The sequence below is a fragment of the Carex rostrata genome, chromosome 26, assembly GCF_964058835.1.
Source record: "Carex rostrata chromosome 26, lpCarRost1.2, whole genome shotgun sequence".
NCBI lineage: Eukaryota > Viridiplantae > Streptophyta > Magnoliopsida > Poales > Cyperaceae > Carex > Carex rostrata.
In genome coordinates, this window is record NC_135943.1 from 6,386,444 (window position 1) to 6,404,655 (window position 18,212).

General features: G+C 35.3%; 4 protein-coding genes and 1 pseudogene across 6 annotated transcripts; 1 reads left to right on the plus strand and 4 right to left on the minus strand.

Moving 5' to 3' along the window:
• Nucleotides 1-1,812: 1,812 nt before the first annotated feature.
• On the plus strand, nt 1,813-5,818 carry LOC144544387 (UDP-rhamnose/UDP-galactose transporter 2-like). Its single transcript, XM_078292894.1, has 5 exons — nt 1,813-2,446; nt 2,811-2,995; nt 3,342-3,542; nt 4,125-4,286; nt 4,888-5,818. Exons 1-5 carry the CDS (start codon nt 2,314-2,316, stop codon nt 5,239-5,241), a joined length of 1,035 nt encoding a protein of 344 aa, XP_078149020.1. The 5' UTR covers nt 1,813-2,313; the 3' UTR covers nt 5,242-5,818.
• Nucleotides 5,819-6,413: 595 nt separating this feature from the next.
• Nucleotides 6,414-9,637, minus strand: LOC144544390 (phenylcoumaran benzylic ether reductase Pyrc5-like). 2 transcript variants are annotated; one of them, XM_078292898.1, is made up of 5 exons: nt 8,974-9,637; nt 8,581-8,715; nt 7,552-7,798; nt 6,808-7,011; nt 6,414-6,708 (listed from the first exon to the last, which is right to left on the minus strand). In XM_078292898.1, exons 1-5 carry the CDS (start codon nt 9,157-9,159, stop codon nt 6,551-6,553), a joined length of 930 nt encoding a protein of 309 aa, XP_078149024.1. In that variant the 5' UTR covers nt 9,160-9,637; the 3' UTR covers nt 6,414-6,550. The 2 variants fall into 2 exon arrangements, with proteins under 2 accessions (XP_078149024.1, XP_078149025.1); XM_078292899.1 differs by having other exon boundaries at nt 7,552-7,789; nt 8,974-9,631.
• LOC144544275 (heat shock cognate 70 kDa protein pseudogene) lies at nt 9,638-10,177 on the minus strand (annotated as a pseudogene).
• Nucleotides 9,655-13,436, minus strand: LOC144544389 (NmrA-like negative transcriptional regulator family protein). 2 transcript variants are annotated; one of them, XM_078292897.1, is made up of 5 exons: nt 12,838-13,436; nt 12,581-12,715; nt 11,866-12,103; nt 11,243-11,446; nt 9,655-10,192 (listed from the first exon to the last, which is right to left on the minus strand). In XM_078292897.1, the coding sequence occupies exons 1-5, from the start codon at nt 13,039-13,041 to the stop codon at nt 10,185-10,187; spliced, it is 789 nt and encodes a 262-aa protein (XP_078149023.1). In that variant the 5' UTR covers nt 13,042-13,436; the 3' UTR covers nt 9,655-10,184. The 2 variants fall into 2 exon arrangements, with proteins under 2 accessions (XP_078149023.1, XP_078149022.1); XM_078292896.1 differs by lacking the exon at nt 9,655-10,192 and adding an exon at nt 10,770-11,149.
• Nucleotides 13,437-13,569: 133 nt separating this feature from the next.
• Nucleotides 13,570-16,479, minus strand: LOC144544388 (alpha/beta-Hydrolases superfamily protein). The gene is made up of 7 exons (XM_078292895.1): nt 16,245-16,479; nt 16,058-16,150; nt 15,830-15,968; nt 15,079-15,249; nt 14,289-14,532; nt 14,059-14,150; nt 13,570-13,954 (listed from the first exon to the last, which is right to left on the minus strand). The coding sequence occupies exons 1-7, from the start codon at nt 16,324-16,326 to the stop codon at nt 13,672-13,674; spliced, it is 1,104 nt and encodes a 367-aa protein (XP_078149021.1). The 5' UTR covers nt 16,327-16,479; the 3' UTR covers nt 13,570-13,671.
• Nucleotides 16,480-18,212: the final 1,733 nt, after the last annotated feature.

An 18,212-nucleotide genomic window follows, 5' to 3' on the forward strand; every position in this document is an offset into this window, starting at 1 on the left:
ACGTAACGACAAAGTTACATTGAAAAAATGGAGTTAATTGACTCCAATTTTTATTTCCAAATTTTTATATTTGTACCTTAATTTTTACATAATTTAGAATAATTTAGAGTAAAATATTATTAATAGTGTAAAGTTAATTCTCATTCACGCTATGAAAAATTAAATTTGATCCTCATAGCTTGAAAAGTTGACTCTATTTCTATACGCAAATCATTCTACCATGCATGTGCTCAGAAATATGTGATTTAAAATTTAAATAAAACCAAAACATATGCGTTGAGAGATTACTTGTGTATGTATAGTGGCGAAACTATATTGAATCGGGACTAGGTAACTATCTCATTTTGGATTTTAAAAACTTAATATAAATCTATATATAATTGGATTGTTATCTATTTCTCAAGAAAATTTTGTTACCCCTAGACTATCCACAATCCGACATATTGGCTAATTTAATTTACAGCAATCCGCAACCTGCTAGTTATATTAGTAAATTATTTTACTTATCCCTAATAAAATTTCTAACTAGGTCTCTATTCATAAATACATTTTGGGAAAACAAACATGTACATTTTTTTTAATTTAAGAAATAACCGAAACAGAAAAAGAAAAAAAAAAGTTTGGAAATATAAATATGCCCACTAGGCCACTACACGCGCCAATAGAGAAGATCAACTCTTACGTTTGGACTATGGAATTTAAGAGTCAATGGTCGTATTAAAAAGACCAATCGAGGAACGCACGAAGGAAAATTTCATTCGCAAAAAAAAAAAAATGAACGAACCAATCATAGAGAAGAGGAAGCTTTGAATCTAGCCACTTACCACCGACAAAGTATTCAATAAATTAATTAACAGTCTAGTTGAAATTAGTGGTTTAATGTAAACCAAAACATGTTAAAAAGGGTTCAGGCTGTTAAATAAGGTGAATGATTATCATTATGATTAGGTCTAAAATTTATTAGCAAAATACAAAACAAAACTTTAGAACATATTTTACTTGATTATAGAAGTATTGTATTATTCAATTTGAATGTTTGCACTTTAACAAAAAAACAATTCATCAATCATAATCATTTGAACTGTTCGATTTGGATAAAAAACTTAGATGTAATTTGATTGGATGAACGCTCCTTTTCCTTTCGTCGACATCCCACAGAATTTGCTGAAACTCCCTTTAGTTTAAAGTCCGATCCGGTTTGTTTATCACCTTATCGGGTCGGATAATTATTATTTACACGGTTAAGAATCAGTAGTCAAGATAGATCGAATAGTTTTTATTTTTTATTTTTTTTATTTATTGATTGAGTTAGATCGAATAGCAAGTATAACCAGGTGGATCTCAGATGGCGTCTGGCCGAAAAAGAAGAACCCGCTCTGGCCGCTGGCGCTGGCTGACCGCGAGGAATAAGATCTTAATTTTCGTGCCTCGTAGTTTGAACCGGGTCGCTGATGCAATTTGAAGAGACACAATTATTAACCCATGACACGGATAGATACAAGGAAATAGCAACAGGAGGATTCCTGGGGAGAAAGCCGCCTCCCCCGGTTCCTTTTTCTACTATGTCAATTTCAATCTACGGTTTGTTTCTTCCGTGGGACCGGATCTTGTAACAATGACTCTCTGACTGTTGGACCTAGGCGAATTACTGGAACACGTCATGTGAGGAGTCAATGGTCCAAGCAAAAGTAAAGTCATAAAGTGGTGCATCATTCTGGATAACAGTTCAAAAACAATGAAAAATATAATGGATTAATAACTCGCTATGCGAAATGTATTCACAGAAAGGGACGCATTCCTAATAACCGACCCGTTTCGTCTCTAATAAACCTTTCCCAATTGCAGCTACGCTTTCTACTTTTTTACACCTTGTTTCTATATCAATGGTTAATCGTTGCAAAGAGAGAGAGGACAGGTAGTGGAGAGGTCCTTTTCTTCTTACCGTTAGGTATTAGATCTAATTCTGTTGAGTATATTTGGCGAAGAATAATCCACAAGAGAAAGACGGAGAGAAAGAGAAAGAAGAGCTAGCTAAGCACAAGTAATGAATCTATGATTGAGAGAAGAGAGAGAAAGAGAGAGACTAGAAGAGGAAAGAGACAAATCCTACGTATTATAATTTTGTAAATTATATAAAGTGTTTTTTTCTGCATAAATTCTCTCTGAATCGAGCACTACAGACACTGTATACACCCCATCTGTTTCGCTGTCACCGATTCCGGTTGTTGCTTAACCTTGGCCTCGACCTCTCTCTTCTTCTAGCCAGATAAAGAGGGAGAAAACGAGGCTATCGCAACTAAGAGGGAGAGAGCAATGGCTGAGATAGCAGAGAAGAAATCGGCGGTGTCAGATGTGGGGGCATGGGCCATGAATGTGGTGAGCTCTGTAGGTTTGATCATGGCGAACAAGCAACTCATGTCCCCTGCGGGCTATGCTTTCTCTTTTGGTTAGTCACTATCTCTCTATATCCTTTCTCTCTTCGCCCTTTTCTGATGCTAACACCTACTTTCGTATTGTTCATTGATGATTTGGGGTTGGTAAAGTGGAGCTTTTTTAAGGTGAGATTGTACCAGATCTGGCTGTTCGCTCTTTTAATTTTTCAAAAAATTGCGATAGAGTTTATCTCTTTTACTTCCTTTAGCCCCAAATTTGCGTAATCGTGCCTCAATCTTTTCCGAACTTGTGGGAACTTTGCCTCGAACTGCCCCACTTAAAATTAGAACTACAAAGATCTGATTTCTACTAAAGAAGAATTGGCATTTTTTAGTTTATTTTGATTGAATTCGTGTGGTTTTCTTGATTTGGTGTAGCTACAACTCTAACTGGATTCCATTTTGCGGTGACGGCATTGGTGGGGCTTGCATCAAATGCAAGTGGCTACTCAGCTTCAAAGCATGTGCCATTGTGGGAGCTCTTGTGGTTCTCTATTGTTGCCAATACCTCCATTACTGGCATGAACCTGAGCCTCATGCTCAACTCTGTTGGTTTCTATCAGGTATTTATACAAGTACTCATAATGTTGATATAAAACTCACATAGTTGTGGTTGAAACTGCGCTACCATTTTGTTACTTAAAGAACCAAATTGTTAGGTGCTATGATATTTTGTTAGATCTGATTTATAAGTACACTAAATTGAAAAATGCATCTGGTATAGATGTATACAAGTATATCTTTATTTTTCATAAAAGGAGTTGACACACTTTGAATCTTTTTTGGAAGAACGAGAAATTATTATCCATTCCTTTACATTTGCAGGAAAATTTATGGTCATGAATTGTAGAATTAGATAATCAAAGGCATGCTGTTAAAAAAACTTGGTTTGTTTTTGGTGTTATCTAGATATCCAAACTGAGCATGATACCAGTGGTGTGTGTGATGGAGTGGATCATACATAGCAAACATTACTCACGAGAAGTTAAAATGGCAGTAGTTGTAGTGGTTATTGGTGTAGGCGTATGCACAGTCACTGATGTAAAGGTCAATGCCAAGGGTTTTATCTGTGCTTGTGTCGCTGTGTTCTCTACCTCCTTGCAGCAAATTGTATGTATCTTTATTTATTCTTCTGATTTTGCAAAATTGATAAGTTTTCTTACTATTAGCAGAAAATATCCACAAAACCATAACATTTGTACCACCGAGGCGATGGAAAGATAATAAAATATGACGGACCACTTTATATCATGCTTTTAACTCATTCAGAGTTGGAATTTTAGAGCTCATATTTGGACCAGCAGAAAGTTCTTCCCCAAATAATATTCTCTGACATGTTATTCTCTGTTCCCTCTTAAAGTGTCCATCATTTCTCAAAGATCCTATTTACCCAAAAAGAAAGTATTTAATCATTGAACTTGCTTGTCAAGATAATGAAGGGGCAAAATTGTTGACAATAAATTTGGCACAAACAACATTTCATTAGATTATTCCTTGCCTATTTAAACATGGTTAGTTTAGTAACCAGAAACCATCGGTGTTTTCTGCAAACAAGGAGAATATTGAGGATTTTTTTAAAAGTCCTAAATATTCTTTGAATTTGCAACTCTATTTTGAAGTCAGGGGATTATGTCTTTTTTTTTTTTTTTCCTTTTTGTAATTTACAAGTTCTCCCTCTTTTTCTTTGTGTAGACAATTGGTTCATTACAGAAGAAATATTCTATCAGCTCATTTGAGTTACTTAGCAAGACAGCGCCAGTACAGGCTGCCTCTCTACTTCTCCTGGGGCCTTTTGTCGACTACTACCTGAATGGAAAATCCATTGTCAATTATAACTTCACTTCTGGTCCCATCGTAAGTTACCAATTTGTCCTGCTCTGTATTCAGTTTTGCCATTCTATATGTGTCTAACCTGACTTGGTTAATGCAATTGGAGTTGCAATGTTAGCTGGTATTTTCATGCAGTGAACTAATTTTTAACCTAATTTAATGTCTGATACCCAAAATGAAGCCATAATACCTGCATGATACCCAAATAAATAAAAGACAAGAAGAAATAGAGTAAAGATACCAAAAACAGTATAAGATACCCAACTTCTGGGGTACTGCTGCTCTGATATCAAACTTAACTGATGTATTTCTAGAACCCTTTGTCTAAGGAGCACGGAATTAGCACGGATTCTTGTCTTGGGACGAATTACTAAAATGTTCAAGAATGACAGGATTAAGCCGAGCAAAAATTTGCCTTCTTATATTTTAATTGAGCAATATAGTCAGATTTAATTTGAACCTCAATTTACATCCCAGAGCTTGAATAAAACCTGAATTTAACACAAAGTAAGCCAAGAAAAGATAAAAACAGCGAGGGATGGACAGACTAATTGCTTACAATCATTCACTTTGTTTCTTATGCTATCTAATAACTGGCAACAACGCGACTTTGTTCTTTTCTCAGATCTTCATTCTGCTATCATGCTCATTGGCTGTATTCTGCAACATAAGCCAGTATCTCTGTATCGGTCGCTTCTCTGCCACGTCATTCCAAGTTATAGGCCACATGAAAACGGTGTGCGTTTTGCTGCTCGGCTGGATACTGTTTGACTCGGCACTCACTGTTAAAAACATTCTTGGCATGCTTCTGGCAATTGTTGGCATGGTCGTGTACAGCTGGGCTGTCGAGGTTGAGAAGTCACGTCAGAAAGCTGTCATGACCAAGACCAGCATGACTGAGGAGGAGATTAGATTGATCAAGGAGGGGGTAGAGACTATGCCTTTGAAGGATGTCGAGCTTGGAGAGAACAAGCCATAAGAGGTATAGTAGGAGGATACTCTTTATTTTATTTGGGTTGTTTTGCAAAATTGTGCATTGTGGTATGTCAGGCTTGGAGTTGCCATCTGGTCTTTTTTCTACATATTTGCAACCTGGTTTACGGTGACAATTACCAAACTGCCCTTAGTTTTGCACAACATCTAGTTGAGTTGCCTGCAACTTATATAATACTCTTTCTCTCTCTCCCTCTCTCTTGGGTTCAACTTATTGGCAAAATATTTATAAAATTGTAGATCAGGTTGCTAATATTTGAAAATATGGGGTCGTAGCTGCAAGTATGATACTTATTAATGCACACAATTTGCAATTCAGCCCTATTTATTTTGTTCTTTTGTTCCTTTGTTATAGCGAAATTCCAGTTTAGGGTCTGCTGGAAGTATTAGGCTTCTTTAAGCCTCTTTTAATATTTATTGACAAGTATTTTTTAGTTTTGTTGTTATAGTTGAAAGGGAATGTATCTCCAAACCCCCATTGGTTTATTGTAAACGATCGGTTACGAATATATCATTGCGTATCTGGATAATTTATTTTGTCTAATGTCAAATTAGTTCATTTATATTTTGTGTCCACTTCTTTTCTTTGCATGTGCCACTTGGTTGATCTAGATTTTGTTCAATGAATTAGACACTCTTTTTAGTGGCGGAGCCACCATGTAACTGGGTAGGTAATTGCCTATCCTAAAATTTTAAAATCAGATATGAAATAGTATAGATATTGATCTGTCTACTTCTGAAAATTAGATTGTCTACTCCTATTCTTTGATAATTCAATATTGCAATCCAATTAAATAAATTAAATTGTAAATTGCGATCGATAATTGATTAAAATTATTGAGTGTTGATGTTTTTCTTGATTTATGTTTAAATTTGATTTAGAATTTGATGAGATTGATTAAAATGATTCAAGTATATAAATTAATTTTGTCTATTGATCCAGTAATCCAAAACTTTTTGCTCACTTCTTACTCAAATCCTGGTTATGCCACCGACTCTTTTGATATTTACATTATTCTTGATTCCAGTGCTAGTTTTACCTACTTTTTTATGGCTATGAACGGAGCCTATGACTTGTTCAGAAGTGCATATATTAAAAAAAATATATATATATAAACAAAATGTTGACGTGTTGTGGTTTCTATTCAACTCACGAGCTGAGAAATTAAAGTCCTGAAAATTGACCATTTAGAAACAAGACAAAAATTCCATCAAATCATGTCTAGACAGAATTACAATATAACACGCAACGTGATTTGAAAAAATAACACTAGGAACCAAGATTGCATAAACTGTTACAGATACCTGTTTAGGTATTCATCAACAGTGGTGTATTTGACATCAGGATAGAGCTCAGTTGCTTCCACACCTATTACAGGATCGATCTCAAAGTTTGTATGGTCTCCTTTTATGTACACTGAGTGATATATTGCCAGAATTGGATTAGGTGACTCTGCAAATATAATGAAAAAAAATTACGAAATTGTACATTCCTCAATTTAACAGTTAAACTCAAGAGAATTTCTAAATTGAGAACTACCTAGCTAGCTACTTTTAAGTTTCTTCATAACCTCCTCTTCAGACGAATAAACTCTTTCAAAGGATTTACCAACCTTGTTCTCCCACAGTGAAACAAGCTCATTATGAGATAATGTATTGCCACGTGGCCTCATGTGGAGAACCTTGTTGAGAGCTCTGGGATCATCTACTGCCTTTATTGTATATGTGCCGATGTCATCTTCGTCCATATAAACCACTAAAATAAACAATTTCACAATATTTTCTCGAGGAAAATATATTTCACTAAAACATACAAGGGGCCACCCCCCCTCCAAAACAAAAGGCATATGAAAGCACACATATGACTATATGGAGTAGAACTAGGGTGTTCTTAAGTTCACAAAGCCTCTTGGTGAACTCAATTCCAAAATTCATCGAATCTGCTTCAAATAACAAATCCGTCTACCTTACGAGTGATGCGTCTACATGTGAAAATTTTAAATATTTGAATTAATTTAGTATAAAGTTAAGCAGTCAAAATTAGAAGGTTAATAAATTAATTTTAATGTCTTCATTTCTTGAATGTTTTTTTAACACTTGACACTATGCAAAATTAATTTTAAAATTAAATTTTTTTACATGTAGATGGATCACTCGTAAGGTAGACGGGTTTCAACGGTTCGGATCCATCATTTGAAGCCGATTCGATGGGTTTTAGAATTGCGTTTACCAAGGAGTTTGGTGAACTTAAACACCCTAGTTCTACTCTGACTATATGAGATGTGTATGAAAATACCTTTGGTGTTGCCATCACCTAAGATGAGAACTTTGTCAGTTGGCATACCAGTAGTTCCATACTGTGAAAGATTAGGGAGTGACCAACCAGCGAAGAAATTGCATGACACAAAACTGTAAGGAATTCCTTCTTGCTCAATCATTCGTCGAATCTTGATCTTAATGTCGAAGGCTGCTTTTGCTGGCTCCTCTATATGCGCATGGTCCACGTCATTCCCAAAATCTGATGGGAGAAATCTCTGAAATGCCTCAGTTTCAGTACAATTGGGTTTAGAAATTTTCAGGCATTTTTTTTTTCTATAAATTTTTAAAAATATCCACAAATTAAGTAACAAACAAGTAATGTCTATGGAAGATAAGATTCTCATATGTAACACCTTGTTTGGATGGAGAGTAGAGGAAGGGAGGGAATGGAAAGAAAATAAAACTTTTCGTTGAACCGTGTTTGATTGACAAAATTATATTGGAGGTGAAGAGTACAAGAGGTGAAAAGTTTAGCCTTGTATCATTATAATCAATAGAATTGGTTTTTCTCCCAATTTGGAGTGTAACGGATGGAAAAAAATTTTGTTGCAAATATTTTTAGAAAAAAATAACACAAATGCTCAACTCTATATCTTACATATATAATTGTCATACAAGTTTTTTGTCACAATCCTACAACAGTCACCGAATTTCTCATTAATTTTCTAAATTTTAATCAACCAAATAAGAAATAAAACGGAAAGAAAAGTTAAATTTATTTTCCCTCATTAATCATCAAAACACGAAAAGATTAAATATGTTAATCTTCCTTTCTATTCCATTCCATTTCATTCCCTTCTATTCTTTACACTCTCCATCCAAACAGGGTGTAAAGTGCAAACGCTTTGGCATTTGCATTTTTTGGGAATTTTAGGTATTAATGCCTGAACCTGTTTAGTTAAATCAAATCTGTGACATTTTTACTTCAAGTTACTCCTCTTCATATATATATTTTTTTTAAATCATGTACTCCTTGGTATTTGTTAAGAGAGAGAAACGTTCTAACCTTTACATTGCCTGCTTGTTTAACTGCAGCTATGATCTTGGTCTGATCAGCCACTTGGAAGTATCCAATAGCAGAGATCACAATATCAACAGTCTTGATTGCCTTAACCAAGCTCTCATGATCATAAATATCACCCTGATTTTCCAATATTCAGAAAACAGACTTTAAATTGAGATGAAACAGTGGGCTTTTGGTGCACAAAACAGCAGCAAAGGATTTATGCTGTAAGACATCAGATTGCTGTCATTGGTATATCTGACACTAAAATTCTTGAGAATAATATAAATTGATTTCATTGAGACCTTCCTATAAAACAGAACTACATGCCAGCAAAAAATGTTTTTAACAAAAAAAATCAGAAACAATCAATCAATTCAAAGAAGAAATTTTTACTTGGAGAAGGATTACACCGGAGTCCTTGAAATTTTGTAAAGTCTTTGCTTTCAACAGGTCCGAGGGGCTGATATCTCTCACCAATGCATATGTCGGGTGACCTAACCTCACACTTGCTGTTACAAGGAACTTGCCGATGTACCCGGTGCCACCTATGATTAGAATCTTGCTCTTCTCTGATGCCATCTAGGAGATCTCAAATTGTAGAGTTTTGCTATGGTGTCTGAAATTGCTGTCTTTTTGTGTGATTGATATTATTGTGTATTATAAAAGGTGAGTTGACTTTAATGCATTGGAGAATAAAAAACCATATCTATGATCAGGGTATAATTATTCTACTTCTTTACAGCTGTGCAGTAACATTTATTTTAAAAGAAAATTATCATTTAAAATCAATGATATCAGGATGTTACAGGATAAAAGAAGGGTTAATTTCTTAAAAGACACACATCAGATATATCTGAAAGTAATTAATGGGGACTTTTAAATTGATACACTTACCATTAGAATAAATGCTAATGGGTAGTCTTGGTCAAATCGTTAATTGAGTATAATTATGTTTAAATTTATATTTGAATGAGCGAGGAAAAATTACAACAGTTAGAATTAGTATAATAAGAACCAATATTTTGAGAAAATTATTGTAAAAGACGCCTAAGATAGCTTAATTAATTTCCTCATTTTTGGGACCAGCACCACCGGAGCCGCTTGGTGATGGACTGTACTCATTCATAGCTGCACCAGGTGCACCACCCTGGTACACCTTGGCAATGATCGGGTTGCAGATGCTCTCGAGCTCCTTCTTCTTGTCTTTGTACTCCTCTGCTTCAGCCAGCTGTTGCCATCAAGCCAACTGATTACTGATCATCGCCTTCGAGGAGATCTCATCATCCTTGATAGTGTTCCTCATGTTGTACACATAGTTCTCCAATGCATTCTTAGCCTCCCCCTTCTTATTGAGCTCTTCGTACTGCCTCAGACTGTTCGGATTCTTGCACCATCTTTTCAATTTCCTCGTTGCTGAGATGACAGTGATCATGTTCTTCTGGCCGGTGGCCTTATCTTCAGTCGAGACTCGAGACATTAAAAATACTGCTCGGATGAATGTCCAAGCAGACATTGAATTGGGGCACACCTCTAGGTGCAGGGGGGTTGCCAGAAGCTCAAATTTCCCAAGGAGGCTGTTGTTCTTGGTGCAGGACATCTCATCTTCATACACCTGGATCAGCACAGCTGGCTGTCAGAATAGATGGAAAAGATTAGGCCTTCCTAGTCGGGATTGTGTGTTTTAGGGTATCACAACAGTCATGACACTGTCAGGCTATCAGCTGTCTCAAATGATCGATAGACAACGGTGTGACATCTAGAAGGCAAATACAGCCCCGTCTTTTTACATGCTATGCCGTGATCAAAATAGCAGAGATGATCACGACACGTGAGCCATGTTGTGATTAATCATATTTTGTTACATTTGATCACGTTAACCACTTTTTTCGTAATTTAAATTACTTTAGTGAAAGGAAAATTAAAAAATGCCATAAAGTGGAGACGGAGGGTAGTGAGAGAAAATGGTTGCTAAGCCTCCCTTGTAAATTGAAAATTTGTAATATTTGTAGGTACCAATAAAATAAAATTACATTATGCTAGATTATCCAACCCCGCAATCTCAATTCTCTAGCTGCCCAAAAAGAAAAGAAAAAAAGAACTTGTAGTTTGACAATAGCATGTACCAATTGTGATCGTCACGGGCATGTCACAAAAATTTTACAGAATCCATTCTATAAAATGAAACAAAATGCAAAAATGTAAATTGATTTATTAAATTTCCAAAATGTTGATGAGCAGTCTTAGTAGAAGGCAAAGTAACTGCAATTATGTAAACAAAAAAATGAATTTCCCGTTTTAATGAGGTTAGACTGTTAGAGGAAAAACTGTCAGAATTCATACAGAGAAGCAACTTTTTTCACCAGCAAGAAAGAAACAAAAGTTGAAACCGAAAGATGATATGAAATTTAGACAAGAGTGTCCAAATATTGGCTAATAGTGGCGTATTTAACATCAGGATATAGGTGGGTTGCATCAACACCTGAGGAATCAATGTCAAAGTATGTATTGTCGCCCTTGATAAACCCGGAATATATGAATACCAATTCCATATTGTTTGGATATGGTGTCTCTGAAATCAAATACCCAATGATTAGCCACATCAAATTGCAAAATTCGACATATAAAACAAATATATTATTGCTAACAATAACATGGTACATACCATTGATATCCTTGAGGAGTTGTTCTTCAGAAATATGGATCGTCTTTAATTTTTTGCGTATCTTGTACTCCCACATCTCAACTAATTGATTCATCGAGCATATGTTTCCAGGAGGCCTTAAATATAATGTCTTATTTAGTGTTCTTGGGTCGTCAATGGTACATAAAGTAAATTTAGCCACGTCACAATCTTTCACAAATATAGCTGAAAACAATAAAAGCATAAACAAATAATAATATACAACAAACAATATTAAAGCACAAAAAGTAAGATAAACACCTTTAGAGGTACACAAGACAACAAGAGTTAAAATAAGTTAAAATGAGGTGTCATGAACATTAAACACCAACCAGACCAGAAAGAAAAAAATGAGTTAAAATAAAGATCATTATATCAGAGGTAGCTTGCCAAATTTCCAGTGGCCAAAAGGATCTCCAACAAAATATAAATCCAGACAAAACAAGAAGTAACAGTAACTAAAGCAAAATAGAAAGCCCGGCATTTTTAATCTTATATGCTTCTATTTCTTTCATTTTGTTCTATAAAATGGGTTCACAAAGAGAGAGAAAGAGAGAGAGAGTGACAGAGACAGAAGGGGTTGGGAGGGTGGAAAATAAAGCAACCTGGGGTGTTTCCATCTCCAAAAATCTTTACTTCATCTCTAGGTGGTGAGTCTAAACCTGGTTGCACCAAAGATGGGAGCAAGTATCTCATAAGGAAATTGCATGAAATGTAAGTGTGGGGAATTCCCTCTGATTCAATAAATTGACGTATCCTGGCTTTCTTCTCGTAGAAGTCGTAATCCATGCCAAGTATTTGCACCTTTGTTGGATCTGCCCCAAACTCTGATGGGATAAACCTCTGCATCAAGATAAAGAGTAATTGCAATTTGCACTTCCAATACTGTTAACCAAGTTGTAAATAGCATGCAACAGATCTTGTATTTGCAACTAAAGCTTAATTATTCCATTGTTAATAACATGTTAAATAAAGAAATCACTAGATTTTGTCTTGTTAACTCTATCAAATCCTGTTATTAGTTCATAGATATCTGCAACACAAACCTAAATTTGCTAGGCGGATACTTGTCAAAAAAAGAAAGTTTATAACTTTAATACATTTATTTTTCATTGTAATTTTTACCTCTTGACTCTCGTGAAGTAGATTGATTTGAACATTTTGGATTCGTGGTTTGAAGTTAATCCGATAGGTTTTGAACTTCAAGCATTTGGTGAGCTTAAGAATACCCTAGTTCTACTCTAAACACAGGCACTGACAATTTGAAAACCTTAATTGAATGCCAAGATGAAATTAGGAGATCTGGTCATGATTCCTTACTTTGATACAACCAGCTTCTTTAATTGCTCGGATTAGTGGCATTTGTTCAAGTGCATTCTTCGACGGCACAGCGCAAATCACCACATCCACTTGTTTTACAGCTTCGACTAAACTCCCGTAGTCATCAAATGATCCCTATAAGAACAAACAGGTACAGAAATTAACAATCAATCAATCAATTAGGACAGCAAAAGCAATAATTCCACAAAGAAAAACTAATGCATTTATACGAGTTGAGAGGATAAGAGAGACCTGACCTGGAGTAGTTGAACGCCGTGAGAAAGGAAGGACTGGAGAAGAAGTGACTTCTCGGAATTCGACGGAGAGGGAGAAGAGAGGATGGAGAGATCCCGTACTAGCGCGAAGGTGGGGTGTGAGGCGGCACAGCTAGCCATTACCAGCTCCCTTCCCAGCTTTCCTGTGGACCCTACCACCAGCACCTTGCTCTTCTTATCCGCCATTGCTACTTCAGCTGAAGCTCAACTGGAGATATCAGATATGGCTCGCTCCGGGCAGTTAGGAATTCACGTTGCCTAAGGTAACGGAATATTTCTGTTTAGATCTGGACCGTTCGATCAGATTCAGACGACTATTAAAGAGTTCCATGCATTTCTTCTCGGGACGGATTGAACTAGATTCTGATCGGACGGTCCTGATGTAAACAGAAATATTCCGTTACCTCAGAGGATATAGACTCGGCATTTCGTAACAGCTCAGACGATTGTCAAAGTCAAGTCGGAGGGGATGTGAATTCCATGCGATATAATGCGAACGCGTTTTGTTGTGTCAGACTCGAAACAATGTACCTACGGGCTTTAAAGAAAAGGCTGGACTTCATATTGGGCCTAACTCATCTTTTTCTAGTATGCTACAGACCATCCTCGGCCCGTCAGATATATAAAATATTAAAATGCTCGCAATTTACATGGACGATCCATGGCTGGATGAAGAATGAAGACAACAACTAGTGTAGCCCAACAACAGAGAAAAAAAAAAAAAGTTTGTTTTATAAATCTCTCTTTTCACTGAGAAACATTTTGTATAGTTACAATGCTACTCCATTCAGTAAAATCTGGTTGAAACTATATCAATCAAACAGTTTGGAGACTACTGGGTTTGAGCTCTGAGCTGTTACTGTTCAGCCAATCCAGTAAAGCTTTGTTAACGAGCTCTGGGACTTCATCGTGTGGGCAATGCCCTGCTTGTAGATTAACAACTGAAGTATTCGGATAGAACTCTTTGATCCGAGCCGCCTTTGTGGGCCCCACCCATGGGTCTAGATCACCCCATAGCAGTAGCAAAGGACAGGAAAGCTTGCTGAGGAGACTGTCTAGCGTGTACTTGCTCTGATTCTTCATGAATCGAGTCATCAGTCTGTAAAGATGCATCAAGTTTTATTAATCAATATCTAAACTTGTGTTGGTGCTGTTATGAAACCAGTATGTATTTGAGAGCTAAATGTATTATTAGTTTATTACCTATAATAGACCTCTCCTGCATTTGGATCACCAGCTGGTGCAGTTATGGATTTGACAAGATACTCGTCTACATTGGATGAATTTATATAGACCTAAAAGAAGAAACTTTAGTTAATTGTTTAATTGTTTAGGAGCAAAAGTGTCACTTCTATAGTTTATTTGATTAAAATAGCTTCTAATAGATTTTTCATCAGAATATATTAACTAAAAAAAACAGTTAAGTGCTTTACACTTTTCAAGACTTTTTCAATCCTGGCGGGTTGCTTAGACTGCCAGAAAACAAATCCAAGAACCACTCGCTGGAAAGCCTCCTTAAGCGGCTTCAAGAAAAATTTATCTATCGCATTTTCTCCCTCGGTTTTCTCGGATTTTTTGTTCGGGTCCCCAAATTGTCCTGCTGAATTGAGCAAGACAACACCACGAGCTTGACTTCGCTTCTCAGCTGCTGTTAATAAAACTGTGAACCCGCCAAGACTGCAATAAAATATTATAAAATATATAAGCAAGTAGTTTATTATAACATAGGGGGGCTGTTTGAACATGGTTGCCATTAGTTTACCATATTTGAAAATTAACACCAAGTGCTTTTTAAAATTTGCATCCAACTGCTACTAAGTCAAGTAAATAATAATCAAATTATCTGAGTCTTTTTTGTAAATCCCAAGGAAAATCACTGCAAAACAGTAGTAAGTTTGAACCTGATATATTTGTCTAATTAGTCTATTTAGTTCAATCTGGTCTTACAAAAGAACTCATAGTTATGGGCAAAATTGTTAATATGACAACGAAACTCTTTTCTGATAAATTTAGTAGTCGAGTATTATCTGCAATTATTTAAAAATGCCATTCAATCAATATTAAAATTGGCCATAATTATATGTGAATATACCTGCTGCAGATGTTATAAATGAATGTTTTTCTGCCCATTGCGAATATGACAATGAAGCGAGTTTTATTTGCAAATTGCCCCTTAATCTACACTGAAAACAAAACAAAAAAAATCAAAATTTTGACATCTACCTGTTCCCAACTAGGAAGGCTGGCTCTTTAACAATTTCTGAAAGGAAATCAGTGAGCTGATCCATCCAAATGCTCGCATCATATTCTATTAATGCTTTGTCACTCCAACCAAAACCTAGCAAATCTAGCGCATACACCTTGTAGCTCTTAGCCAACTCTGGGATGTTATACCTTTAACCAAAAATCAATACAAATCCAACAATTATTACAATTAAAAATTAAAGATCATTCTGCAGGGTACTAATTGAAGTCTTAATAATTAATAAGATTTTAATTTACCATAGCTATTATTAGGTAAAAACTTCAAACAAAAGTTATTGCCGAATCAATTTTCTTTGGTAATTTAACCCAAAGACACTTGTTTGATTTAAAACACACGCACAGACAGACAGATCCAATTGCAAATTGTTTATAGAGGAGGGTTCTAATGCCTCATGCCTTTCATACCTCATCATACCTCATATTTTATATCTTCGTTTTCAAAGTCTAAATTGTCGACCCAAACCGTTCAACATGATATCCATACTAAAATATGATTAGGGATAAAATTTTATAATTTTTGAAATTTTTTTACTATTTTTTAAGATGGGTAGAAAATAACTGTTTTTTGAACGGTCCAAAAACAATGATTTTGTAACGAAGATATAAAATATGAGATATGATGAGATATGAAAAGTATGAGTTATTGGAACCCTCCTCTTATTTATAAGGGTATTGCCAGAGAAAATGATAAAATGGTAATGAAATTGACCTCCAGTGGAAAGCTGAAGCACCAAAACCATGTACAAGAACTACAGGGGGCCCGCTTCCTTGCACCACATAGTGTATTTTGTGGCCTCTCCATGTCCAGAAGTTATAACCATCTTCTTTGAATGGTAACATCTCCATTCCTAAAATTCACAAAAGGGAGTCTCATTCTCTCAGCTATAGTGCACAACAATAACACAAATTAAACCAAGTGAACACAAAGAAGAAAAACCTTGAGACTTATCAACAGCTAGCAAAGAGCAGCAAACAGAAAGGGCGATGCTTTTCCCTACGAGATGTCTTCTTAGAAGTGCACACCTAGTTCCTTCAATTAAAAAAAAACAATGATTTATCACAATTTATTTAGTCCCTAATTACAGATGAAAAGGAGAAGGTAGAAATGAGGATCAGGATTGAACCGGTGAGAGGGAGTCTTCGTCTTTGATTGGGATCGAATAGATGCTTGGAGAAGGAGGCAGAGAGAGAGATTGCGGCTGACATTGGTTAACTGGTAACAGTAATTCAGTAAAATGAAGCTAGTATTTGTGTGCGTGAGAGAGAGAACGCGCGCGTAATGGAGGTTCTCTCATTCTCTCATTCTCACTTCTCAGTTCTCACTGTGTTGTGTGTGGTTAGCGGGACTTGAACCGTGGCGCCTCTCAAGCCGATAAACGTTGAAAGGGTATAATGGTAAAAGCACCAAACTAGAGAAATATCCGGGCCGGGATTTCGTAACGGCCCAAAATATCTGGAACACTTATCTCTGGCCCCAACACACAGGGCCCAGCTCCAACACACAGGGCCCAGATGTCACCTTCTGGCTCCAACACACAGGGCCTAGCTCGCGCTAGTTGCAACTTGCAACTGGTTTAAGTGTACTCTAAATAATTATAAATTTAAATTTTAGTTGGTTAGATATTTGATTAAATGTAGATGGAGGAAAGATGAATTACTGTTATGGATTTAAAAAAAAAAATGGAGAAAATGATCCGATTATGTGTAATGTCCTTTTACGAATATTTATTTATATGTAACTATATTGTTATTTGTAATCCTTTTTACAAAAAAGAATGTTCTATTTTTTATTTGTTAATTCTCTTAAAATAAGAGATTGCTTTATAGTTTATATAGTATTATTAAATGCAGTGTATTATCTTTTTCATTGGGAATTTCTTTTATAAAAACCATAAAATTCAACCATCTAAAAAATGCATGGACAGAGCGGTTTTTACTTGTGAATGATTAGTCACAAATAAAAATTATTTTAACCTGACTAAAATTTGGATGGAGAATCTAGACAATTCCTAACCATTCCTAACCAACAATTCCTTCCATATTCTAACTGAATAAAGAATTGCCAATAGCCTTTTCAGTTCCTTTCAAACATTACATCCATGTTTCCAATAAAGTATGATTCATAAATTAAAGGTTAAGGCCATCTAACCCTCTTGATTTTGAGTCCGCATCGTCTGTATTAACTCAAAAAAGCATATTTTGAGTTAATACATATTGGCCATTCAATTGTAAACAGAATCCATCCAACTCTCGACTAAAATATAGAGGTCTTCAATATTAGTGCGGATTTAATTTACATGAATTTTAAAGCTTATCAGACGGTCCAGATACATTAATTCAAAAGATTCCTTTTTGAGTTAATGCAGAGGATACCAATTCCTTGATTGATGAGTAGAAGTGTAGAACTAAGGTGTTCTTAAGTTCATCAAAGTTATTGGTGAGTTTAACTTCAAACTCTATTGTATTGCCTTCAAATAACGAATTCAAATTGTTAAAAACTATATGTGCACTCACAAATCTTGTGATGAATTTACAGGAAAAGTTTTTAAAATTTTGAATAATGTTAATATAAAGTAAAGTGGTCAAAATTAGAAGGTTTACAAAATTATTTCAAAATTTGAAAAATTTGAAAAACACTGCATGTAAATTCATCACTCGTGAAGTAGATCGGTTTCAATAGTTTGGATTCATCGTTTGTAGCCAATTCGATAGATTTTGGAGTTTATATAGCTTGTCAAACTCATTGGCTTAAGAACACCCAGTTAGGGGTGCAAACGGATCGGATAGTGGTAAAATCATATACGGGTCTGCTTTTATCTTTTGGATGCGGATACATATCAAATAATAAACATATACAGATACAAATAATATATTAAACGGATACAAATACGTAACAAATATTAATTGAATCAAATATGGACACATATAAAATTCGGATATCTAATTTAAATATTGTGATAAGATTAACATGTTATTTAATAAATTATTTTCATTAGAAAACAAAAATATCATAAAATACATATATAATTCAAAAATTCAATCATTATGCGAAAAAAAATCCTCATGTTCGACTTATTATGTCATGACAAAGA